Source organism: Amia ocellicauda, chromosome 12 (genome assembly GCF_036373705.1).
Source record: "Amia ocellicauda isolate fAmiCal2 chromosome 12, fAmiCal2.hap1, whole genome shotgun sequence".
In the NCBI taxonomy this organism is placed as follows: Eukaryota; Metazoa; Chordata; class Actinopteri; order Amiiformes; family Amiidae; genus Amia; species Amia ocellicauda.
The window spans coordinates 25,055,424-25,082,595 of NC_089861.1; the positions used below are offsets into that span (position 1 = coordinate 25,055,424).

Sequence of the window (27,172 nt, forward strand, 5' to 3'; positions counted from 1 at the left end):
ACAGGTGCGTCACTTCATTGCACTGTAGCTTTAACTACCCCCTTTCCCTTCTCCCTCGGTTTTCGGTGTTAGGTCTGTCTTCCTCTTGTTGCCGAGGCCAGCGCTGCCTCTTTAACGAGGGGCGTCGCTTGGGCTCGTCCTCCCGCGGGTTACACTCACTCTCTCTCCGAGAAATTTCCGCTTCCTGCCTCGGCACGTATTTACAGAGCGAGTGTAGAAGAAGGGGAAGAAGAAGGAGGAGAAGAAAAGAGACGTTTGCAGGAGGCAGCGGACGGGGGGCGAGACGCACAGGAAGGAAGGAAGCGCGGCGCCTCTGCCCGCCCGGCCGAGTAGGAAGCAGCCGCAGCGCCGTCGCACTACGAAAGCTGCGGGTTAAACATTAACGCCGAAGCCCCGCGGAGGGAGACGCATCCCACGCCGTTTTTTCTCTCCCGTTTCTTTTTTTTTGGGGGGGGGGATCTGCCGCCAGTATGTCCGACAGAGGAGGGCAACCGCGGACCGGAGGGGCTCCGTCCCCCCACCTCCAGCCCTCCAAACCGGTCACGATCACCTCCAACCGCCCGGTGCAGATGAACCTGTACGCGACGTGGGAAGTGGACCGGTCGTCGCCCAGCTGTGTGCCCAGGTAGGCGGACAGGACAGTCCCGACCCGAACCCAGCGCGGGGTGTTCTTCCTTTTGCACATCTGGGGGGAAATGAGAGGTTTTATACAACTACACTACACCGTGCTCGCCTGCACGACAGTACGGTCTAGACTACACTACAGCCCAGAGCACCGCACATGCATCACAGCACAGTGTGCTACACTACACATTACACTACATTACACTACACATGCATCACAGCACAGTGTGCTACACTACACATTACACTACATTACACTACACATGCATCACAGCACAGTGTGCTACACTACACATTACACTACATTACACTACACATGCATCACAGCACAGTGTGCTACACTACACTACACATTACACTACATTACACTACACATGCATCACAGCACAGTGTGCTACACTACACATTACACTACATTACACTACACATGCATCACAGCACAGTGTGCTACACTACACATTACACTACATTACACTACACATGCATCACAGCACAGTGTGCTACACTACACTACACATTACACTACATTACACTACACATGCATCACAGCACAGTGTGCTACACTACACATTACACTACATTACACTACACATGCATCACAGCACAGTGTGCTACACTACACATTACACTACATTACACTACACATGCATCACAGCACAGTGTGCTACACTACACTACACATTACACTACATTACACTACACATGCATCACAGCACAGTGTGCTACACTACACATTGCACTACACATGCATCACAGCACAGTGTGCTACATTACACTACACATTACACTACATTACACTACATTACACTACACATGCATCACAGCACAGTGTGCTACACTACACTACACATTACACTACATTACACTACATTACACTACACATGCATCACAGCACAGTGTACTACACTACACATTGCACTACATTGTAGTGTACTACACTACATTACACTACACATGCATCACAGCACAGTGTACTACACTACACATTACACTACACATTGCACTACACATGCATTACAGCACAGTGTGCTACTACACTGCACAGCACTGTACAGTGTGTCGGGCCGCTGAGTGCTGCAGCGTGTTGTTTACATCTCCGCGCCGGTGCGAGTGCGGACGACAGTGCAGACACCCAGAGCCGCGCGTTTTAATCGCGATGTTGCTTTATTTTTCCCATGCTAACTTCTGCATCGGAAATATGTCACGATCAGCCTGTTTCTGCTCTGGTGTGTGAGTGTGTGTGTGTGTGTGTGTGTGTCTGTGAGTGAGTGAGTGTGAGTGTCTGTGTGTCTGTGAGTGTGTGTGAGTGTGTCTGTGTGTGAGTGTGTCTGTGTGTGAGTGAGTGTCTGTGTGTGAGTGAGTGAGTGTGTGTGAGTGTGTCTGTGTGTGTGTGAGTGAGTGAGTGAGTGTGTGTGAGTGTCTGTGAGTGAGTGAGTGTGAGTGAGTGTGTGTGTCTGTGTGTCTGTGAGTGAGTAAGTGTGTGTCTGTGTGAGTGAGTGAGTGTGTCTGTGTGTCTGTGAGTGTGTGTGAGTGTGTCTGTGTGTCTGTGAGTGTCTGTGTGTGAGTGAGTGTGTGTGAGTGTGTCTGTGTGTCTGTGAGTGAGTGAGTGTGAGTGAGTGTGTGTGTCTGTGTGTCTGTGAGTGAGTAAGTGTGTGTCTGTGTGAGTGAGTGAGTGTGTCTGTGTGTCTGTGAGTGTGTGTGAGTGTGTCTGTGTGTCTGTGAGTGTCTGTGTGTGAGTGAGTGTGTGTGAGTGTGTCTGTGTGTCTGTGAGTGAGTGAGTGAGTGTGTGTGAGTGTCTGTGAGTGAGTGAGTGTGAGTGAGTGTGTGTGTCTGTGTGTCTGTGAGTGAGTGAGTGTGTGTCTGTGTGTCTGTGAGTGAGTGAGTGTCTGTGTGTCTGTGAGTGAGTGAGTGTCTGTGTGAGTGAGTGAGTGTGTGTGAGTGTGTCTGTGTCTGTGAGTGAGTGAGTGTGTGTGTGTGAGTGTGTCTGTGTGTGTGTCTGTGAGTGTCTGTGTGTGTGTGTGTGTGTGTGTGTGTGGTGGCGCTATTTTAGTGCTGCGTCTGTGGAACTTAGGAGAGCGAAGGGCTTTGGAAACTTCCACTTCTGTTGCTGCCTCCTTATACATGTATTTATTTTTGAAGATTTATAACATCTTTGGAAGACATGGGTTAAATGCCAATAGCCTCTTGAACAAATAGGCCGCACGAAGTTCCTGCGCCAGCGAGCAGGGGGTTAAACTTGTTGGTGTATCTCCCCCCTTTCCATAATAATATGAATAATAATATTCTCTCTCTCCCCAATATAAACGCACACACCGTGACACCAGTAATGTTCCCAGTGTGCTGCAGTTTTGTCCAGTAATGACTGTACGGATACTGATCCCTCTGTACAGGTTAGAAAGAAAAACAAATATATTCAAAATGTGCATTTGCACCTAACCCGGTCTGGAGAAGGGGGTGGGGCTATTGTGTAGGGAAACCCCTTTGGTGTGTGTGTGTGTGTGTGTGTATAATTGTATACACATGTGTATATATCGGGGAGGGGTATTGTGTAGGGAATTCAATGAGGGTGTGTGGAGGGTAATTTTTTACATATAAACTATATAGTTATAGAGTAAAATATATTTTAAAAAGAACAGATAACCCCTTAATGCTCAAATGAATAAAACGGATTACAAAAATAAAGCAAACCACATATTTCAAATTCTAGTTGCTCTAAATAGGGGTTTTAGCCTGGAAATGTATCCTTTGAGTATCGGATTTGCTCGGCAGCTGTTGAACTGGATGCATGTTTGGGGGGGGGATTAATTTCCATATTAGGTTTTTTTGGGAGGATTATGTCTGCTGCTGTTGTGCGACTGTGATGTGCATGGTGTGCTGTATCAGCCGGCCCCCAGCGTCTGTTGCTGTGGCTGGGGATTTGAGTGTCTAATCAGCTAACGAGATTGACTGCCCAGGGCCTGAGAGTCTTCTTGATTGTGTGGAAATGTATTGCACTGGCCTGTTCCACACAGATTTACACCAACGTTGACTTTACCTCCTATTCACCCCTAGCTCCTCTTCTGTCCTCTCCTCCACCTTTTCAATGCCTGGTTTCTGGTTTCCATTTCTAGTCTGAGAATTGGAAGTTCCCTATGAAACCTGTGAAACTGTACATGAACAATGATCCTTGGCTCCTGGGCTGGGGGGTGGACATTGTGCATTGTTGGTTTTAGTTTTTTTTATTGGCAGTGCTTCTGTCTAACCCAGGTTAAGGCAGACTATGTGAGTGTATCGTGTTTGTGTGTGAGCAATTCAATTCAAACTATCTTTATGGGCATAATCTCTTTGGTGCTGCCAAGGCATGTATAATACATACACGCACACACACACACACACACACTATGTATGAAAGAGAGAGCGCGAGAGAGAGTGAGAGAGAGCGAGAGAGAAATGGAAAAAAAGCCACAGAAACCTTGACTGTGTACACCTTGTGTTTGGTGCCGGGCTGCTGTCATGCCCTCAGGGGGCACCTGGGGTTGGGGCACAGTAAGGGAGTGCAGGCTGGGCCCGCAGGCGCTGCCTGCGCAGGTGTCGAGTCACCGCTGCCCTCCAGAGCAGCAGAGCGAGGGGGCGGCATATGAAATATTAAGGGCCCACTTACACACCGAACTGGAGAGGGAAAGGAGATGACAGGAGAGCGCAGAGCTGTGGGGGAGGACGGTTGAGGAGAGCTTTATAAAAGTCAGGGCGTGACAGCCCAGCCTCCGCATAGAGCAGCGGGGCTCTGCAGGGGGTGCGCGGCGGGGGCTGCAGAAGGATTGGCTGCTCATCGGCTTGACTGTCTGTGTTTTATCTTTTGCCCTGTGTGTGTGTGTGTGTGTGTGTGTTGTGTGAGAGAGACAGTGTTGCCCCATGATGGTCTGGTGTCCTGTCCAGGCTGCACACCTGTGCCCGCCGTCTTGGCCTCAGTAATCTGTCTTTAGGCTGTGTGCTGGGTGGGGGGACCAGGGACCCGGAGAACACTCGGGCGATCTTGGGGTGGTCTGGGAGGACTTGGAGGGTGTGCCTTGCCTTTTGAGGAGTGGGCCTGTACAACCCCCCCAACCCCGTGGTCGCCTGTGCGTTCATATGGTCCTTGGTCCCCCACACTGGAATCAAACCAGGACATTTGATGGTGTGGTGTGTGTGACACCACCAATTGTCTCGAAACGTGCCGAGCTCTTTGGCCCCCTTGGCCCCGGCGGGGATTTGTGAAAAGCATTCGAAAATAAATGTAATTCATATTTCTTATAACACAAATATAGAGAGAGTGGCTGTGGGAGTTTGTGTGTGGTGACGTGGGGAATGCTGCACTTTCTCTTGTGACTCCTGGAATGGGGATAAAAGCTTTTGAAGTAATGCTGTCTAAAAATAAAAGGTTAAATAAATAAATATCTATAACCTAAAACACGTATAAATGATGCATTTAACAGCACTTGGCCCGGCTGTGGTTCACATGAGACACTGAGAGCGAGAGCTGAAGCCCACCAGTGCGTGGCGCAGTGGTGTAGGAGGAGGCTTTCTCCCACTGGAATGAGGGGTGAGAGCAAATAAATCTGCCCCCCCCACACACAGCTGTTGTTAGAGGAGGGGGGAGTTGATGGTGGGACATGGAGGAGGCTTCAAAATAAAAATGAAAAATGCAGTATTATAAATCCAATATTGGGCTCACACATATTGACGAGTAGGAGGAGTAGTAGCTAAAAAATTATTGGACAGAAAATAGAGGAGCATCTTAAGGAAACCCATATTCTTGGAGATAGTCAACGTGGGTTTAAATGAGGCAGATCATGTCTTACTAATTTATTGGAATTTTTCAAACACACAACTGCAGCTGTAGATCAGGTGAAAGCATATGATATGATATACTTAGATTTTCAAAAAGCTTTTGATAAGGTTCCACACCAGAGACTGATCCTCAAATTGGAAGCTGTAGGCATTCAGGGTAATGTAAGTAGATGGATTATGAACTGGTTGATGTATAGAAACAGAGGGTGTCGATTAGAGGAGTCGCTTCTAACTGGAGTGAGGTTGTTAGTGGAGGTCCACAGGGATCAGTACTAGGGCCTGTGCTTTTTCTAATCTATGCTAACTATCCCAGAGTCCAGATCTGACAAGATTATTAATGATTTGCAGATGATGCTAAAATAGGTGGCTCAGCAAATACAATCTCAGCAGCACAGGCTATTCAGAGGGACTTAGATAATATTCAGTTGTGGGCCGACACCTGGCAAATGAAATTCAATGTGGACAAGTGCAAGGTAATGCATGCAGGTAACAAACATGTCCACTATAATTACACTATGGGAGGAATAGAACTAGATGAAGTAACGCATGAGAAAGACCGAGGAGTCTATGTGGACTCCTCACTTTCTCCATCCAAACAATGTGGGGAAGCAATAAAAAAGGCAAACAGACTGTTAGGGTATATTGTCAAAAGTGTAGCATTGAGAACAAGGGCAGTAATGTTCAGACTGTACAATGCACTAGTTAGAGCTCATCTGGATACTGTGGACAGTTCTGGGCTCCACACTTCAAGAAAGATATCGCTGCTCTAGAGGCAGTTCAGAGGAGAGCAACCAGACTTATTCCAGGTCTGAAGGGAATGTCCTACTGAGAGACTGAGGACCTGAACCTTTTCACCCTGGAACAGAGGAGACTACGTGGGGACTTGATTCAAGTCTTCAAAATCATGAAAAGCATCGACCACATCAAACCAGAGGAGCTTTTCCAGATCAGCAGGGACACACGCACCCGGGGACACAAATGGAAATTGGGCTTCAAGGCATTCAAGACGGAAAACAGGAGACACTTCTTCACACAGAGAGGCGTCACAATCTGAACAAACTCCCCAGCGATGTGGCTGAAGCTGAAAATTTGGGAACATTTAAAAATAGACTGGATAGGATCCTTGGATCACTTGGTTATTAACGGGCACCAAACGAGCATGATGGGTCGAATGGCCTCCTCTTGTTGAGTTCTCTTGAATTGCATTCTTGGTTGAATTCTTTCTTATGTTCTTTAGTAGTAGTAGTAGTAGTAGTAGTAGTAGTATGTGTTCTTTTTATTCTTCCTGTTGTAGTAGTAGTGCTGGATAGGGGTGGTGGTGGTTGTTATTTTAGTAGTGGTTGTAGTAGTTTTACTGTGCCGATGACAACAGTTGGCACTCCAGACCCAGAGGAGTGCCATGGGCCCTGCGCCCGGGACACACTGGAGCCAAGAGCAGCGCTCTGACAGCAGACCGCAGCCTCCCACGCAGGGTCGAGGATCAGCCACCGTGAATGTGAAAGAGACTGGGAGGTGGAGGGGGTCACTGTAGGAGAGCGAGCAGGAAAACATTGCAGCTGGAGAGAACGCTCTCGCTTCCAGCGCCCTGGTCAGGGAAGGAAAGGTGGCTGTTAAAGCTTAGTTAGCGAGAATAAGCTTCTGCCTGGACCAGGCCCAAGGTTTTCTATTCAACCCCTCCTCCCACCACCCGAGTTCCGCACATAAATTTGGCCTCTCTCTCGCTGCCCCAGGGAGCAGGTGTCCCGCGCGCTGTTTTCTCTCACCTGTCACTTCCGCCCCAGTTTCGGATTACTGCTGGAGATGCAATCTGGCCTTGTTTTTTGTGTGTGTGTGAGTCTGTGTGTGCTTTTCCACACACCAGGCCTACAGCAAAACATGACCTGGGCTCCCATTGAGAGGCTGTTTGCTTATTGATATTGTGAAGGGGAGCTATAGGAAGATGTAACACCGGGGCTGCTTTATAACTCTCTCCTGTCTGAGCCCTTGGCCTGCTCCTCTCTGCGATGTGCCGGAGTGTTGAAATACAGGACATCCTCCTTCGCTGTGGCTTCTCTTTCTGTCATCATCATTGTTGTTGATAGAGAACTAGATCATTTGGATGAGTCTGAGGGCCGCTGCTGGAAATGCTGTCTGGGCCCACCTATACTATACTATAGTCCCCACAGCGCTGGCTCCAGTCTGGGCCCCTATACTATACTATAGTCCCCACAGCGCTGGCTCCAGTCTGGGCCCCTATACTATACTATAATCCCCACAACGCTGGCTCCAGTCTGGCCCCTATACTATACTATAGTCCCCACAGCGCTGGCTCCAGTCTGGCCCCTATACTATACTATAGTCCCCACAGCGCTGGCTCCAGTCTGGCCCCTATACTATACTATAGTCCCCACAGCGCTGGCTCCAGTCTGGGCTCTATACTATACTATAGTCCCCACAGCGCTGGCTTCAGTCTGGGCCCCTATACTATACTATAGTTCCCACAGCGCTGGCTCCAGTCTGGCCCCTATACTATACTATAGTCCCCACAGCGCTGGCTCCAGTCTGGGCCCCTATACTATACTATAGTCGCCACAGTGCTGGCTCCAGTCTGGGTTGTATAGTGTATGTGTGTGTGTAACTGATTGCCACAGGAGGCTGGTGACTGGACCGTTCCCCACAGCCGGGGGCCCGGCCTCTCCCACCACCGTTGTCTCTGCGGTTTCAGCGCCGTTCCCGTGGAAACATGAGCCAAGCGGCTTCTGCCTTTCAAGGACAAGCCGGACTCCCTTTGGATTTCTAAATATAACCAAATAAGTCATGTTTAAATCGATCCATAAATCTGACCTTAACCATCAGGATCGATACCGTGGCCCCTGGTCTTACATCTTCCTATGTGTGTTTGATTGAATGCGAGTGTAAGAGAGTGAGTGAGTGTGTGTGTGTGTGTGTGTGTGAGAGTATTATTTGTGTTGGTGTGAGTGTGAAGGCCTCAGCTACAAATTATGTTGTTGTTGTGGGGGGTGTTTTCCATCAGGAAAGCAGGGTTGAGGTAAATTCCTGCCAATTCCTGAGTTTCCATTTGCAATTCCGGTGTTTCCCATTCCAATTCCGTTTGTCATTGCAGTTCCAGGAGAGCCTCTTCTGCCAAAGGCAAGGAGACCTGGAGTTGGAATTGGCTCTGAGAAAAGGGAATAGGAATTGACCCCCCCACCTTGCAGCCAATCAAATTTGGTTGAATTCTTTGCTTGTTACAAGATCAGCGATTTCTGGCTTCACTTCTCCTTCTCTGTCAGTTTAGCAGTTTTAAGTGTGTAGGCACCTTGCATCAGCCACGGATTTATGTCCATTTTCACTTCACTCCCTGTCTCTCAGTGTGTCTGTGTAAGTACATGTATGGGAAAGGAGGACATTTAAAAAAAATAAAAATAAAGAAGCCAACAGAAATTGTTCGATGAAATATATTTTAAAATCACAGGACTTCTGAGGGAATTATTCAATTGGTGATTATTCAGTATCCAAATTCTGCATTTGATAGTCAGCTGGGTGGTAATAGAAGGGTTTTCATGGCCTTTGATGGGATTTGTCTTGCGTTGTGTTGTGCTCTTGCTGTCAGGTGTTTAATATGCTCAGCCTGTCGACTGTAATCCCTCACATGCTATAGCAATGTCAGTGTGTCAAATGCACGGTAGTTCATTCGCAGCTCCATTGGTTGGGGGGGGAACGACAAAACAAACGCACCAAAGAAACAATTGCTATTCCTGATAGTGTGACCTTGCAGTGGCAGTGGGAAGTGGATGAATGCAGGGTTTGTTCTGTGGTTCGACTCCTATCGCAGTGATCTGCTCCCTCCTGCACTCGGTTTACTTCGGTGTGTTTAGCACTTTTTATTATTTTGTGTTAAAATGTCTCGCCAAGACACACACATCATAGATGCGCACAGACAAGCACACACCCACAAAAGTGCAATACCGCACTCCGACAAAACACACTTGCAAGCTAACTGCCGAAACTGTTCGCATTTGAAAGTATCCTGCTGCACCCTCCTAACGGAGTCCAACAATGACACGTGGAGGGCTGGAACATCACCATCAGTTCACCTGGCTCAGAAATGCCCCAGTTCTACTGCCTCCCACCCTCAGCCCCACTGGGCGGCCGTGATATTCGGACCCCAAGTTCCTGTCGGGGTGTCCAGGGTGTTCAGAGTCTGTCAGCACGTCGGAGGGGCTGCATCTGCAAAACCGACTCTGGTCTCTCCTCCGATCAGGCAGGGCGACTTCCTGTCTTCTGAGAAGGGTGACTGTGCGTTGGCAGCATACAGCTGTCTGCCTTTCATACAGGAAGGAAACCTTTACATTTGGTGTATTAACCATATGGCACAGTACATGGTGATTCCAACCCTGTGTCTGTCTTACTGTGTGAGTCAATGTTTGTCTCTATCTCTGTGTGGTGTCTTGAACTCCTGAGTACAGTGTCAGTGATTGTGTGTGTGTGTGTGTGTGTGCATGCATGTGAAATATGTCTCAATGCTGTTTAGAGCTGGTGCAGTGTGTAAGAGTGAGAGTAATATGTCTCAATGCTGGTGCAGTGTGTGTGTGTGTGTGTGTGTGTGTGTGTGTGTGTGTGTGTGTGTGTGTGTGTGTGTGTGTGTGTGTGTGTGTGTGTGTGTGTGTGTGTGTGTGTGTGTGTGTGTGTGTGTGTGTACAGCTTTGAGCTCGTCTGATTGCTGGTTCATTTGGTGAAAAAAAAGAAGAGATTGCCTCTTCAAAATGGGAAAAACTCTGATTGCATTTCCTTCAGGATGAGCTTTTCAGACACACTCTCTCTCATGCTCATCAGAGCCACTTATCCCCTTACCAGCTCCCTCACTTGCCCCAGCACTGAACAATTGGCTCCCCCCTATAGCCCAACTGAGCCCATTAGTCTGGCTGTCACTTCCCATCATGCATCTCTGGCCCAGGCTGGTGTCTCAATCCCAGCCCATCGCAATTTGCTTTTTGTTTGTTTTTTCGTGTGTGTGAGCCACAAGCCCACAGAGGATGGATGGCTGGAAAGAAAAACATTACACAAAAATGTAATCTTGTGCAATTTATTTATGTATTTGGCTGTTTTTATTCTCGCCTCCTCCTGCCCTGCCAGCGGGGCCAGACGAAGCTCCATCTGAAACGAGCTGTGCTGTGTTTGTGTTTTATTTATTTATTTATTTATTTATTTATTTTTTCCCTTATTGTTTTGTAATTGTTTTGTTACCATCTTCCTTGTTTGTTTAAATGTGGATTTTGCAGTTCATTGTTTATTTTTGGTACTTCCTCTCTCAACTGTGGGGTGAGGCGGGGCGGACACAGGGGTGGCCTTCGTCCTGCAGGGTGTCCACCCCAGGCTGCTGCTGCTGCTGCTGCTGACAGTGATTTTGTAATGCAGGCTTTTTTTAAAGCCTCCCTTCCTCTCTCTGCCCCAGTTCACATCAAGGTGCTTTATTGGCATAAGCCATATAAAATGTTTGCCAATGTGAAACAATCATAATAAGATTAAGATCTCTCTCTAACCAGGCTCTTCAACCTGACCCTGAAGAAGCTGGTCATGCTGAAGGAGCTGGACAGGGACCTGACCTCAGTGGTCATCGCAGTCAAACTCCAGGTCAGTCTCGCTCTCTCTCTCTCTCTCTCTCTCTCTCTCTCTCTCTCTCGCTCTCTGTGATCATCTCGCTCTTCTGTCTCTCGCTCTAATTCACTTCCTCTCTTTCTCTTGGCCTATTTTGTTCCACTGTATCTCTCTCTCTCAGGGGTCGAAGCGTATCCTGCGCTCCAATGAGATCCTGCTGTCCGCAGCCGGGCTGACCGAGACCGATCTCCAGCTCACCTTCTCCTTGCAGGTGAGCCTCTGAGCCTGGAGCCCTGCCCCCGGCATGCAACTGTTTTGTAAAGCAGCTGCCCCCCTCTCTTGGCTGCAGACCCTGCTGTACTGTGCTGTACCCCTAACCCTCTCCCCACCCCCGCAGTACCCACACTTCCTGAAGAGGGACGCCAATAAGCTGCAGATCATGCTTCAGCGCCGCAAGAGGTACAAGAACCGCACCATCCTGGGCTACAAGACCCTCGCGCTGGGGCTCATCAACATGGCGGAGGTCAGTACCACAATCCCTACTTCAGTCAGTGGGTCAGTCCGTCTGTCAGTCAACAGCACACTCGTGTCCGAAACCAATTGATCAGTCATCAGTCTCCACTCTCCCCCCCCAGGTGATGCAGCACCCCAGTGAGGGAGCCCAGGTGCTGGGCCTCCATAGTAATGTGAAGGACGCCTCCGTCCCCGTGGCTGAGATCCGCATCCACTCCCTGTCCAGCCAGCCTATCGACCACGAGGGGCCCAAGGCCAAGCTCTCTGGTGAGCTCTCTCTTCTCCCTACTTCTTCCTCTCCTTCTCTCCCTCCCGCTCTACATTCTCCCCACCCTCACTCCTTCCCCCTCAACTCCCTCTCACAGCTCCCCTCCCTCCCTCTCACTTTTTGCTGAAGGCTCCTGCTTGAGAAACAGACCCCCACACTACACCAGAAGTTACTAACTAACTCCTCCCTAAACAGATCGCTCCCCAGACATCGACAACTACTCGGAGGAGGAAGAGGAAAGCTTCTCGTCCGAGCAGGAGGGCAGTGATGACCCCGTACATGGACAGGTGAGGGATGGGAGGGGGTGGCGGGGCACATGCAATTGTTCCCCATGTACAACACTTCCCAGGTTGACATTCGGTTATGATGTGTCTGCTAAGAAATAATAATCGTAATAATATGGTATTATGGTATCCCTCTCTCCCTCTCCCTCCCTCCCTCCGACACAGTACCTGTTCGATGAGGATGATGAAGTCAGGAAAGTCAAGAAGACACGAAGGAAGCTGATGTCCACGGCGTCCATCGCCCGCGTCAACGTGAGTGTCCCTGCCGCACCCTCCCTTTCTCTCCACTCTATCCTTTCTTCTCTCACTGCCCCGCTGTCTCCCTCAGTGATTGCAAGCGTGCAGGGGTAATACTTTTCTGTCTGTCAGGGATTCCCCAGTTTTGGCTTTGCTTGACCCCTCCATGCCAGAGTCCAGGTTTCACTCGCTAACCTCCCTCAGACGCTGGCCTTGCTGCTGCTGCTCTGTTTGGCACAGTCTCCCTCCATTACTGTCAGTTGCAGTCTGGCACCGGAGCATGCTGGGAAGGAGGAATTAATTGTACCCGAGTTGTACACCACAGTACCAGTGTAATTGCGGTTTAACAGGCCAGGCGTGTAAATCACAGGAGGCAGCAGTGACTGTGCACATGCGCCGCTGCTGCTGGCTGATTTGGCCGATTGACACACACACACACGCACAACACTGCTGCACTTCTCACTGCAGTCTCTGATTTGTTCTGTTTTTCCTTCAGCAACCCAACATCAAACAGAAGTTCGTGGCCTTGCTGAAGAGGTTCAAAGTTTCCGACGAGGTAAGCGCTCCTCACTCGCGACAGCCTCGCCTACGTGCCGTCTCAGTCCGTCCGTGAGCGTCTCCCTGTTGCTCTCTGGGCGTCTTCCTCCCTCCCCATCCCTCTGTCTCTCTGCCAGCTGTGGTCTAATATTGGCTGCTGTATAGAATAGGTGACCGTGTTAAACAAAGAAAGCCGACCGGTTTCTCTCCTTCTCCTAGGTGGGGTTTGGTCTGGAGCACGTGTCCCGGGAGCAGATCCAGGAGGTGGAGGAGGACCTGGACGAGCTCTACGACAGCCTGGAGATGTACAACCCCAGCGACTCAGGGCCTGAGATGGAGGAGACTGAGAGCATCATCAGCACGCCCAAGCCCAAGCTCAAGTCAGTGAGACGGCAAGCCCACACAGGCACGCTCTTTCCCCCTCTTTCTGTGTGAGATACTGAGATTGTGGCCTCTTGTCTCCTCCCCTCTAGGCCGTTCTTCGAGGGCATGTCCCAGTCCAGCTCGCAGACGGAGATCGGCAGCCTGAACAGCAAGAGCAGCCTGGGCAGGGATGCTTTCAGCCCTGTGAGTTGGGGGGTGGCGGGGGAGCAGCTTTAACCTACATTCCCATTTGCGGGCGGGGAGACTTTTTTTGGTTCACTTAATTTAAACCCAGAGGATCAACCAACACACACAATGTACACAATCATCACTAAAAAGAAGAAAAAGGCAAAATATTCCACTTACCTGTAAAGTATGGGAGAGAGGGAGGGGAATTTTCCCAGTTGTGCAGTGCAGTGCAGAGGGCATGGTGGGCTCCCCCTGCTGGCGGGAAGTGCAAATAGCAGCTCGGGCACAGCGGTTTCTGACCGTGCCCCCTGCCTTTCTCCGCAGACCGAGGCCCCCCCCACAGAGCAGATGAAGCACTCTCGCAGCCGGACCCTGGAGGACGCGCTCTCCGAGACCGACACCCTGGTACGTACGCACTGATAACCTGAAGATATTCTGACACACTGGGCTCATTGCACACGTGAATACCTTGCCCATAACACCGACGCTCTCTCACACTCACACTTGCACTCTCTCTCTCTTTCCCCCCCAAACCCCCCCCCCCGGGTGTGTGTCCCGCAGGAGCTCGGTGAGCAGGATATGTTTACCGAGGGAGGGCCGGCCATCACCGTGTCTGTCCCGGAGAAGCACAGGACGCCCCTGAAGAGCGGCAAGAGTGCGGAGTCTCAGAGCAGCATGCCCTCGCCACGGTCAGCACCACACACTTTCCGTCTCTCTGGTATCTCTTTGTGTTTGTGTGTCTGTGTCTCAGTCTATCGCTCTGTGTTATTCTCTCTCTCTCCCTCACCGAACCACCCCTTCTCTGTCACGGCAGGCTGGACGGGGGGGTGCACACTCCTCGCCAGAAGAGGAACACCCCCCTGCGTGAGAGACAGACGTCCAAGCCACTGAGCGAGAGGACCAACAGCTCGGACAGCGAGCGGTCCCCCGAGCTCGGACACTCCACACAGGTAACCCCCCACCGAATGAGGGAGAGCTGGACTTGGCGTACCTTCCCTTTTGTTTTTTTCCCCACTGCGTTGACTGATTTGATTTGATTATATGTATTTTTAATTAATTTCAGTTTGTTTTATCATGGAGTCATGATGGTGATTGTTAATATCGATGATATCGCTGGTGCCGATTTGGCCCTTAGGTGCCTCGGAAGGCCGTGTATGACCAGCTCAACCAGATACTGGTGTCCGACGCTGCGCTGCCCGAGAGCATCATCCTGGTCAACAACACGGACTGGCAGGGCCAGGTCAGCACTGTGTCTCACATACACCCTCTATCTCTCACACTCGCTCACAGTGTGTGTCAGTGTACCGTGTAATGGTGTGTCAGTGACGATGCGTCTCTCCCCAGTTTGTGGCCGAGCTGCTCCAGGCCCAGAGGCTGCCGGTGGTATGCACCTGCTCGGGGGCCGAGATCCAGGCGGTGCTGTCGGCCGTGCTCACACGCATACAGAAGTTGTGAGTGTCTCTGTGTGTGTGTGTGTGAGACAGCGCTTGGGGGGGCTCTGTTGTGAGTGACAGCACTGGGTGTGGTGGGGGTTCTGGGGTCTGTGTGTGAGTGACTTAAGTGATCACGGACAGGGGGAGTGTGAGTGCTGTGATGTTTGTGAGCGCTGGGGGGGTGGTGTGCAGTGATGTCAGTGAGCGCTGGGGGTCCAATGCACTTCACTCACTCACTCACTCACTGTCTCAAAACACCTCAGTCCACTGCTCAAGCACCTGTGGAAGCTATCATTGTCTCTTCTCTCCCTCTCTCAGTTGTAACTGTAACTCCTCGATGCCCAGGCCGGTGAAGGTGGCGGCGGTGGGGGGCCACAGCTACCTGGGTGCCATCCTGCGCTTCTACGTCACCCAGCTGGCCAACAAGACATCGGATTGGCTGAGTCACATGCGCTTCCTGCTCGTGCCCCTGGGTATGGTGAAGCGGGCTGGGGTGGGGTGGGGGGTGGAATAGGGGTTGAGGGTAGTGGGGAGTTGACACCTCTGCAATCAACACAGCCCAAAAACTCTCTCTCTCTCAATTCAGAATCCATTTAATTAAAGATTTATTGACACTCGGGGGTCAGTGCTCGGGAACAGGGCAGTGGGGAACAGTAAATACAGCATTTTTACAACTTACAACAAGAATTGAATGGACATATTTATAGAAAAACTTTTTCTCGCTCGCTCTCTCCTCAGGCTCTCACCCTGTGGCGAAGCACCTGGGCTCCCTGGACAGCCGCTACAGCTCCTCCTTCCTGGAGACAGCCTGGAGGGAGCTGTTCAGCCGCTCTGAGCCACCACACTCCGGTGGGTCCGCTGGCTGGTTAGCTAGCTGGTTACTGGTTACTGATTAGCTGGTTGTTTGTTTTTTTTGTCTAGAAATAGTTTGTGTCTGTCTGTGTCAATGCATCTGTATATTTGCCAAGATGCTCCTATTCCCTTGAGGTGACTCCGCAAGGGTTGCCACCAGCGCTGCCACTCTGCCCCCCGTGTGTGTGAAAGCTGTGGTGTTCACTCCAGGTGTGTGTGCTGCTCTCTCTCCCCACAGACCCCATCGACGTGGTGGGCAGGATATCGCAGTACATCAGCGGCGCCTCCGTCACCCACCAGCTGCCCATCGCCGAGGCCATGCTCACCTGCAAGCACAGGATGTGAGTGTCTGTGGGCCCTTCCTTCCTTCCTCCCATACTGCCTGCCTGTCACTCACTCTCTTATTGAATCATTTAGCCAGGTTCTATACTGCCCCCTTTCTCTCTCTCTCTCTCTCGCATCTTTCTCACTCCAAACCCAATCTCCAGCCACCTGCATGCTATAGCATAGGCACCCCATTACACTTTTGTAAACTCCAATTCCATCCCAAAGAATTGGCTGACAGCAAAAGCCATCACAATCCCAAAACCAGGAAAAGATCTCTCGCTGGCAGCCAGTTACCAGCCAATTTCTCTCTCGGTTCCTTACAAGATTCTTGAACGCCTCATTCTCCATCACATAACGCCTGCTGCTGAATAAGTCCTTCCCAGCCCCACAGAACGGGTTCTGGCCCTCACCACCTAATTTGAAAATGGCTGAGCGAAAAAAACAGAAAACAGGAGCTGTTTAAACCATCCTACACCAACACCAACTACACCAAGTGACCCTGGACAGGTCACTCTCCTTCCAGGAGCACCTGAGGACAACACCAGCCAAGGTCAAAACCAGGAAGAACCCAATTTCTAAGCTAGCCGGCTCATCCTCCATATGTCAGCACCAGCACTTTTTCTCGTAGCAGGAAACTGTGCATTTGTCTGGTCGAGGTTGTCCCACACACACATTACTACCCCCACACAGCAGCCCCCTGTTTTCAGCCTTCCTAGGAAGGAGAGGCCTGCCCTCAACAGGGTCAGGACTGGTCACGGCCCATGCCTCGCCAATCTCCAGAGCAGGCCCGCTATGTCTCGCCCTGAACACCATAGGACCGGAAGCAGCAGCTTGGCTTCAGGACTTTGCATTCGCAAAATAAAATCTCTCTCCTTGTCTGTCTGTCTTTCTCTCTCAGGCACGATGAAGACTCGTATCAGAAGTTCATCCCCTTTGTTGGGGTGAGTGATCCAGCGTGTAAAGAGCGAGGGGGGGTGGGGGGGGGATAATAGTGCACTGTAAATACATTATTATTGTTGCCTGGTCATCTGGTTTGAGAGCTCCTCCCTGGCGCTCTGTCCATTTGTTGACGAGGAACACCTCTCTCTGTGTCTCGGCAGGTTGTGAAGGTGGGACTGATCGAGCCAGCGCCGGCGTCCTCAGGTACCCCCCACTGCCGAAAGTGTGTGTGTGTGTGTCAACTAGGGCTACTGGGGCTGAAAAGGGTAGACTCGGGGAGAAGATCTGTGAAACTGGGGATTGCAGGAGGTTAGGGGGCAATAAGGCAGGGCTAGGGTTTTGGGGTGTGGGGTATTGGGGTATTGTGTAGTTCCTGATTCTCGCCCCTCCTCCTCCTGTAGGTGCAGACGCAGATGAGGGCGCGGCTGTGAGCCTGGCCGTCCCCTCCACGTCCCCGCCCTCTCACGGAGCCACCGTCGGAATGGTCAAGGAGGTGTCGGCGACCCCGCCCTCGTCGCCCTCCATGAGCAGCGGATTGTCCGCGCTGGGGTGAGTGACCCATCCGTCGTGCTCAGCCCGCTCTGGGTCTGGCTCCCAGGAGGGAAACCCGCAGATCCAGTTAAAAACAAATATAAATGATCTGTGAACCGGGGTCAGTGGTTCTTGGAAAGACTGCATTGCCTGGTTCTGGACTGATATGTTGTCTCTCAATTCAATTCAGTTCAATTCAAAGGAGCTTTATTGGCATGACTAACATAACAGTATTGCCAAAGCAGTAATAATAATTGAACACAGAGTAACATTAATTAATTGATAGGAATACATGAGAAACAGTGGGGAAATGGGTAGGTACAGACTAATTCAAACATCTGTCATACAGGGAGAGAGAGATGGTGATGATGTTTAACAGATATAATGATAATGATGGTAATACTAATAGTAATACATATAACAGTAATAATGAAAATAAATAGTAGTAATAATACTGCAATAATAGACAAAATAATAATAAACAATAATAGTAATAAAATAATACATTTCAGTAATTTATATATACTGTAGTATATAGACCCATCTCTTCCCTGCAGTTCCCCTGTGCTGAGCGATCACCCTGTGTCTCTCAGGCTGTGACAGGCCGCTACATAATGGGCAGCTAGTGGGGCTGTGTGTCCCTCTCCCAGGAGCACGGCCAGTTTCTGTAGCTCTGTATTGTTTTGGAAATTTGGGAGAGAGATAATGATTTTGCGGAGGAATGTGTCTCTCATTTCTTTGTATTTATTGCAATGGAGGAGGAAGTTCCTCTGTCTGTCTCTGTCTTGACCTCTCCTGTCTGGCAGTGACACAGCGCCGCTCCTCTCTGGGCAGCCAGCTCTGCCTGTGTCGGCCCGTCTCTCTGGCCAGGCTGTGGGCACTGAGCCTGTACTTTGTCAGGATCCATCTCTGCTTCGTATCTCTGACAGGGTGTATTCTCTGTTTAGGGCCCGATAGCAATCCAGTTTACTTTGGGATTTAGTTTCTGTGTCCCAATGTTCCAGATAGGAGGTTTAGTTTGTTCAGTAAGTTGTTTTGACTCTAATGGGCAGCTGGTGAGCAGCACTGGTCTGAGGCTGGGTGGTGTTAGTGGGGTTAGGGGCAGTGAGCCTCAGGGCCAGCTGACTGAGGGGGCTCTTTATTGGGCTCAGCTCTTGTGTTGCAGTGACTCTGGGGGACTGCTCTGGAGATGCATCCAGAATTTCAGTGCTCTCTTCTGGATGGGGATGAGCAGTGGGTAGCGGCCCAGTTCGGCCCTGCATGCAAGATTGGGGGTGTTTCTCTGTACCTGTAGGATGTTTTTGCAGAACTCTGCATGCAGGGTCTCTGTTGGGAGTTTGTCCCATTTAGTGTAGTCCTGCTCACTGAGTGGAGCCCATATCTCACTGCCATACAGCGCAATGGGCTGAATGACACTGTCGAAGATCTTGGTCTAGATTCTAATGGGGATGTTTATTTTATATAGTTTTCTTTTGATGGCATAGAAAGCTTACTCTTTTAGTGCTTTCATCATATAGGGTGAGCCCAGGGGCTGCAGACTGCTCCAACACCGTGGCCAACTCATCGATATAGATGTTGAACAGTGTTGGACTCAGACTGCAGCCCTGTCTCACCCCGTGCCCCTGAGTGAAGAATTCTGTCCTTTTGTAGCCTGTCCTTATTCCACACTTGTTTTCTGTGTACATTGATTTTATTACATCATAAACTTTACCCCCTACACCACTTTGAAGTAATCTATAATATAGTCCTTCATGCCAAATTGAATCAAAAGCTTTTTTGAAGTCAATGAAAAAAAGCAATGGAAAAATATTTGCCTGTTGTTTTACATGTGTGTCTATGAGGGTGTGTAGGGTGTAAATATGATCGGTTGTGCAGTGTTTTGGTAGGAAGCCAATCTGACTCTTACTCAGGACACTGTGCTCGGTAAGGAAGGCCAGTATCCGGGTGTTAATGATACTGCAGAACACCTTCCCCAGGTTACTGCTCACACAGATGCCCCGGTAGTTGTTGGGGTCGACTTTGTCTCCACTCTTGTATATTGGGGTGATCAGCCCCTGGTTCCAGATGTCAGGGAAGCAGCCTGAATGAAGAACTAGGTTGAATAATTTAAGCACAGCTTCCTGCAGCTCTGAGCTGCTGTGTTTGAGCATCTCAGGGCTGATGCTATCCGGTCCACTAGCCTTCTTGGGTTTGAGTGTCTGGAGTTTGCCAATTAGCTCTTGCAGGGAAATTGGAAAGTCAATTGTGTTTTGGTTGTCTTTAATTGATTGTTCTAAGAGTTTAAGTTTTCTATTAATTTGGTTTTGATCTTGAGTTAGATCTTGTTCTTGGATTTCTGTATAGAGATCTGCAAAATATTTTTTCCATATTGGTCCGTTTTGAATTGGTGGCTCTTGTTTTTCTGATGTGCTTAGATTATTCCACATTTCCCAGAACTGGTTCTGATTGATAGTTTTCTATGTCTAAAAGGGTTCTGTTGGTGTGTTGTAGTTTTTTCTGTCTGATAGTGTGTTTGTAGTGCTTTAGTGTCTCCCAATACCTTAAGTGTAAATCTGGGTTGTGTGGTTGATGTTTCTGGTTGGATACATTTCTTAAATCTGTCCGTATTTTTTTGCATTCTTCATCAAACCATTTCTCATTGTGTCTGTGTTTATTCTGTTGTTTTTTCTTGGTTGGTTTTAATTTTGCCATTATAGCAGCCTGATCAAAAATTGAGTTGGTGTGCAACTGCCAGATTTAGTCCCGTCACATTTGGTTGGTACTGTGTGTTTAGGAAGGTGTTAATTAAGTTAGTAATTTTTGTTGAACTGGTTGCTTTATTAAATTCCTCTGTGCTGTTTGGAGCCCATCTGTAAGATTGCTTGAGGTTGTACAGCTTACAGGGCTGTGATAGTGTGTGGTGACTGTGGCCTGATCTTTTCAGGAACACAGTGATTTGATTATGATCAGAGAGGTTTTTTTTTTGTCCTGACAGTGAAAGCGTTTATAAGACTGGGGTCCATGTCAGTGAGGGCGTAGTCGACTACACTTGTCCCAAGAGCTGAGTAATACGTGAACCTCCCTAAAGAGTCCCCTCTGATCCTGCCATTAAAGATGTACAGGCCCAAACTCTTGGCCGTTCTTGGTGACAGCAGAGTCGGGGTTGTTCCTCTGCAGTGTGGTGGGGGTGAGGTACAGAGGGGCCTGGCCGAACACATGGCTGTTTCCCTGTGTGCTGATGTAGTTGGGCTCGGTGCCTGTCTGAGCATTGAAATCCCCACAGAGCAGCACGTTCCCCTGGGCCTGGAAATGGCCGATCTCTCTGTGGAGGGTGTTGAAGAAATCCTCATTTATAATATGGGGATTCTAAGGGAGGGGTGTACGCTGCACACAGGTATAGATCACTGTCGCTCAGGCCTGTTTTTATTACGTTTGAGCCACATGTGTGTCTGGCCTACTGCGGCTGTGCTGTACCACACTATGATCCCCCCCCCAGAGTGCCTGCCGTGCCACGTGGAACTGCGCTTCAGGGAGGGCACTATGAGCTCCCTGTAGTCTGAGAGGCAGTGGGTGGGCATGTCCCCCCGACACCACGTCTCCAGCAGAATCATAATGTCGCAGCGTTCAATGTTCTTGATGAAATCTGGGGCTGTGCTCTTGGGCCCGAAGGTCGAAGAGCACAGGCCCTGTATATTCCAGCAGCTGATAGTAAACAAACCCATTTTCAAAACATATCACGTGCGTCATTCTTGGTGAAATTACAAAAAATATTAAAAAATGTAAATAAACTAGCATTTTTAACAACTTTATAGCAATTATTAAATGATTACAAACCGAATTATACAGTTCAATAGTAGATTTGTTATCTCTCATTGTCTAATTATCTAATGTTACCTCCTGTCCCAGGTGTTCCCTCTCCAGTGGCGCTCAGCCCTAGTGCTGTGGCTCAGTGCAGCAGCCTGGCGCAGAGGAGGCCGAGCAGCTGGTTGGGCCAGGGCTGCAGCGTAGCTGAGCTGCTGCTGTGGGGTGCTGAGCCTGGTGGGAGGGTGCCTGGCGGTGGGCGACCTGTTGGCGGGGGTGTGGGTAGCAGGAGCCCAGGCGGTGCCTCTTGGATGGGGCCGGTTGGGTGTTGCATGGAGCGGGGGGGCCTCATGTTGCGGTGTGCTGTGCCAGCGGTGTGGCGGGGGGGCTGGTCGATCCGCGGCCCAGGGCAGCATCTTTTAGGGTCTTTGAAAAGATCCTGACGCCCTCCTTGTTGAGGTGCAGGTGCCAGGGGCCCAGGGCGGGATGGTGAGCCAGGTGCACATTGGGCAGAGCAGCGCAGTCCCTGGCGATCTCCGCATTGATGCTGCTGCTGATGTGTGGGGGTATCGGCCCGGGGCAGCAGTGTGGAGACAATCACCCTGGCGTTAGGGAACTCCTGTGTGGCCCTCTTTGCCACTGTGCTCACGGCTCTGGCGATGTGCTGGTGCACGGAGCCCAAGTCGTTGGTGCCAGTGTGCACCACGATGCAGTGTGGGGTGCCCAGCGTGTCTCTGCGCAGCTGTGTCCTCAGGGCCTGGTTGTCCTGCTGCAGCTCTCTGACCTCGGACAGCAGCTCGTTGATGGTCACCCGGCTCTCCTTCTTCAGCTGGCTCACCTCGTCCCGCAGCTGCTGGGCAAGGCCAGCCTCGGGGAGACGGGTCAGCACGAGCTCCCGGAACTCGGCAAACTCTAGCTCCAGCAGGGCCTGGCTCTTCCGAATGGGCTGGATATAGCTGGGGGATGAGAGGTCGGCGGGGTGGGGGTCCTGTTCTCTGGTGCGGGGACATCGTTTTTGTCTGGGGTGGTGTGTTCGGGGTCCGAGTCCTCGGCGTTGGTGTCAGCCTGGTGTGCTCTTTGTTTCTCCGCTTCATCCTTCAGCTGGGGGAACGCTGCTTCGAAGGCGTCCAGGCCGGCCTCGCTCCCCTGGACCAGCACAGTGCCGGTGTTGCACACATTGATAGTGAGGACTGTGCAGTCGGCAGGGTACTCGATTTCCATGGCAACCAAACTCTTCTGAGACATTGTTTCACTTTTGAAACTGTCAGATTCCAACTGTCACTGGAGTTTTAAAAGTCAACTGCCAGTTCCCTTTCTTATTATTTACTTGATTTATATATTATTATTTTATAAGTAGGCTAAACTGGTTAGTGGATTATATACATATATTTATTACCTGTCTTCCTTCTTCTTCCTGTGGGTTTTCTCCTTTTCCTTTTTTCCTTTATTTTTTTCTTCTTTCTTTCACTTTTCTGTGTTTATTTTCCTCTATCTCTGAATTGTTTCTGTTCCTCTCTCCTCTGCTTCTCAGGGTCCTGGGTGGATTTTGGTTGTTTATTTTATTTTTTACATTTTTGTTGGTTTTCAATATCATTCCATATATTGATCTCTGGTTTTGCTTATTTCTAAATAAAAAGAAACAATTTCACCAAGAAATAACACACGTATAACTATTTGTTTAGCAGCTCATCTTGCTAGTGACTCTCTCTCTCTCTCTCTCTGTGTCTCTCTGTCTCTGTCTGTCTCTCTCTCTGTGGGACCCTATGCCAGGAGCCCCAGCATGTCCCATGGGGTGGATGCGATCGGGCTGCAGGTGGACTACTGGGTGGCATCGGTGGTGGAGAAGAAGAAAGAGGGCGAGCGGCGGGACACAGGCTCCAAGTACACCCTGAAGAGTGCCTTCCGCTCTGTGCAGGTCAGCCGGCTGCCAGGGGGCGCCAGTGAGCCACAGGCCGCCATCAACACCATGTCCATGACTGTGGTCACCAAGGAGAAGAACAAGAAGGGTGAGCACGGGCACAGCACACTCTCCCTCAGTGACTCTGTCTGTCTCTCTCTTAACTTGTAGTGTGACTTTTTTCGTGTGGGTTGGTGGGTGGGTGTCTGTCTGTGAGATTTGACAGCTGCCCTCTGTCTGCAGTTCCCACCATCTTCCTGGGGAAGAAGCCGAAGGAGAAGGAGGTGGATTCGAAGAGTCAGGTGATCGAGGGCATCAGCCGCCTCATCTGCTCGGCCAAGCAGCAGCAGACCATCCTGAAAGGTACCGGTGCTCTGGCACAGACTGGCACTCTCTCACAAACACACGCATGCGTACACACAGTCACAGACGCACACACTCGCACGCAGCTGTAGCAGTGCAATGCTCGATCGGGCCGACTATCGAATGTCAGCCGCCATGAATGTATTGGGGCTTTTCTCACAAACGGTCCCTCTTGAAGGGGAACAGTAGCTGTGCTGTGCCTCTCTGTGTGCTGGCTGAACCCCCCAATCTCTCTCTGTCATAGTGTCCATAGATGGAGTGGAGTGGACAGACGTCAAGTTTTTCCAGCTGGCCGCCCAGTGGTCCACCCACGTCAAGTACCTCCCAGTCGGACTGTTCGGCTACAGCAAACCAGCCTCCTAGGACCCGCCCCTGACCACACCTCTGCTAGACAGCCATTGGCCATTTGCACAGCCTCATCTGGAGCTCACAGACCCTCTCACTCCACCACATGCCAGCCAATCGGAACCAGGGGGCAGGCTCTTCCTCTCGCCTGCTGGTTCCCGACTGGTCATAGTATTATTTTTTTCATATTTTTGTTTAGTTTGTGATTGGATCACAGGCCACGCCAGTCACGCTAGCCAGGCAGTGATTGGACGGTGCTGAGAAAGGTGGGCAGGGGATGCAGGGTGGAGGAGGAGAAGCACAAACCAGTGACTGCCACTCAATGAACACAACCAGCCCCGGCTGATTTTTACTTTTTTACATGTTTTGTTTTTACTACCCTGGTGTGAGAGTGTCTTGTGTGTGTGTGTGTGTGTGTTTTGAGTGGAAAATTAATGCGAACAGGTCAAGCCCTGGAACAAAATAAAAATAAATGAAAAAAGGCAGACAAACTAGAGGAAACAAATAAATAGTCTCTAGTCCCAAACTACCTTTTGCCCTCCTGGTCAAGGTGTGCTCTCAGTGGCTTCTTCCCTTTTGGGATGTGGGTGTACTAAACCCCAGTTGCCGCAAAATGCTCTCCTGTAAGATTTTGTGTCCTGTCTTCACTGCCGCTGTGTCCCCTCGCTTCCTCGCAGCGCTGGTTGGCTCGGCTCTCGCGTTCTCCGTTTGAGAAACAAAAGCACAATTCTCACTGGCCGCTGCCTCCGGCCACTGCGTCCCGCCCGATCACAGCGCCTTCCACAACCTCCATAGCTGGCCATGAGAGGTGTGGAGGCCCGGGTGGGGTCCACGTCCATCCCCTCCTAAGAGAAGATGGTAGTGCCCAGTATGGGTGTCTCTGGGTGACACGCCAGAGAAGACAGGCCGTTCCATTTTTTCCCTTATGGGGGTTGGGAGTGGGTGTGAACCCTGCTATCACTTGACTTGCAAATAGTTTTTTTCGAATTGCGAATGGACACCGTCACAGTAAAGTGTGCGTGTGCACGTGTGTGTGTTTATTCACGATAAAATATCTATCTATCGATCTGTCTATTAGATGTGAAATTTCCTTCTTACTACGTCTGTCGCAGGTGATGATGCACGGCCTTGGTTTCTCTTCACAGGGAGTTTGGGTTATTGTCCAGTTTTTATATCTATATAATATATCTTGTGTTGGGAGGGGTCATAATTGGATGACCATTTTACCTGCTCCCTCCCACGGCCTGAGAAGTGCAGCACCCAATGTGTGCTGGGTTGCGTGGATCTGGGTCAGTGGAAACGCAGGCCAGACTAGGCCAGACACCAGCCCCCCCACAGCTGCATATCCTTTCAAAGGACATTGAGAGGGACCGGCTCAGAGGGGGGAGGGTAATGTACTGCCAGTAAGGAGATGGATGTTACATGGCTGGGGTGGGGGTTTGAGGTGGGGGAATCCAGCTATAAGTAAATGTTCAGTGTTTTCAGTGTGATTAAAAAAAAAAAAAAAAAAAACGCCAACAAAAAGATCAAATGTGATATTTTGGAAAGTTCCTGCTACTATTGAATGTCATGATTTTTTTTTTTTTTTTAAAGACGTGTAACACGAAGCATTCCACAGATCTCTCTCTCCTCTAATTCTTCTCCTCTCTCTATCTCTACACACAACTTCTCATTCAGACTCTTTCAGCCCGTGCCGGTGTGTTGTGAGTGCAATGTTCTCAGTTTCCGTAGCTCAGAGGAGAGAAGTATGCCTGAAGTATTTGGGGTCCACTTATTAGTTTACTTTTACTCGTTTAAAAAAAAAAAAAAAAAGTCAACTAGGATACAATCTTTATTATCTGGACTAAGAAAAAACGACATATGCGTATATGGCGGCACCATCCAAATCTCTCCTCTTGGTGTACGGACCCCTGTGAGTGGAAGGGGGGAGCCATAAAAGTGTTTCACTAGCTTAGTGTCTTAATGTTCTGCTCCGTGGTGTTTTTCAACTTGGTGCAACACTTAATGGTCTCCCCTGTGACCCTTCTGTCCACCCGCATTGTTGCCATTCTCCCCACCAGGCTGAGTTGCGGAAACGGAGAGATTTTGTCATGTTTTGCAAAAAATAAAAAGTAAATAAAATGTATGTATTAAAAAAAATGGGATCACTTTAGTGCAGGGTACATAGAAAAGTCAGTTCTCAAATGTATGCTAACCTGAGCTATTTACACAACTACTCCCTGAAGGGTTAATATGCAAGACCAGTTCACCTTTGTAAGGACGGGCAAATTTACCAGTATTCGATGCTAGCTACTGCCAAATACCGACAGACACCAGTAATAATATATACTAGCTTATGAATTTGTAACTGCAGTTTATGTACCGTACTCTGAAGGTGTTCCCCCACAAAAAAACACACGAGGAGATCCAGTATTTTCTCAATAACTGCAAAGAATCTTAGGTGTTAACGAATAAGAGCTCATTGATGTGGTTCGAGTATTTTGCACATGTTTTCCTTAAGAAATGTTGCCTATCACTAAATGCTTGTACATATTGTACTGTCACAAGCTGAAACTAAAGTGCTTGTAAAATAGCTTTATAGCTGCATTTTTTTTTTCATTGTTTTTAATAGTTTTATTATTGTTGTGGTTGTTGTATTTTTCTGTAAAGTACCCATTTGTGTTCCCGTTTCGGCACGGCCGCATCTCCGGTCTCCGTAAACGGCACTAATAATGGTGGACTGGACTGTGGGTCTTTCAGTGTTTATTATTATTTTGATTATTATTTTATAAAATAAAGTCTTGGTTTTTAACTCTGCTTGGTCTGCCTCCATGTTTTGCATACCTGTCCTCCAAGCCAGCCCCATGAAGTGGTTAACGGGTCCATTTAGCTATATGTCATTGGTTTGAAACACTGGTGTGGTGGAGCAGTCTGTGGGAGAGGTGTAGACCAGTGGTTCTCAACCCTGGTCCTGGAAGACCCCCCCCTACCCTGCTGGTTTATGTTCCAGTCCAGATCATAATTACTTAATTGAACCCTTAATTTAAGTAATTTGCTTATGTTAGACTTTTAAAATGGTGTAACGAATAAGTTCCTCATACAATTTTATACTGAACTTAAAATCCCTATGGTTTAAAATCATGAAAAGGCCAAAACTTTCACATCCTCATATTTATTAGCTACTTGCTCCCCTGGTTTGCAGAATTAGGGGTCAGAAATCCCATTTCAAAGCACCAGATCCACAGATTCCAAACAGTTAATCAACCACACCATGCACAATGCTCTTCTCTAGGCCATCGCTTTCTCTCTCCATCCCTCTCTCTCTTCA

The 27,172-nt window shown here is 49.5% G+C and overlaps 1 protein-coding gene across 1 annotated transcript; it reads left to right on the top strand.

Annotated features, from left to right (window-relative positions):
* pacs1b (phosphofurin acidic cluster sorting protein 1b) lies at positions 1–26,661 on the top strand. The gene is made up of 24 exons (XM_066718952.1): positions 1–625; positions 10,956–11,043; positions 11,189–11,278; positions 11,405–11,530; positions 11,643–11,787; positions 11,984–12,075; positions 12,238–12,324; positions 12,806–12,865; positions 13,066–13,226; positions 13,320–13,413; positions 13,723–13,803; positions 13,960–14,087; positions 14,213–14,348; positions 14,534–14,638; positions 14,743–14,849; positions 15,150–15,304; positions 15,570–15,680; positions 15,922–16,024; positions 16,909–16,951; positions 17,111–17,153; positions 17,351–17,498; positions 23,031–23,266; positions 23,401–23,520; positions 23,765–26,661. Exons 1-24 carry the CDS (start codon positions 471–473, stop codon positions 23,881–23,883), a joined length of 2,733 nt encoding a protein of 910 aa, XP_066575049.1. The 5' UTR covers positions 1–470; the 3' UTR covers positions 23,884–26,661.
* The last annotated feature ends 511 nt before the right edge of the window (positions 26,662–27,172 follow it).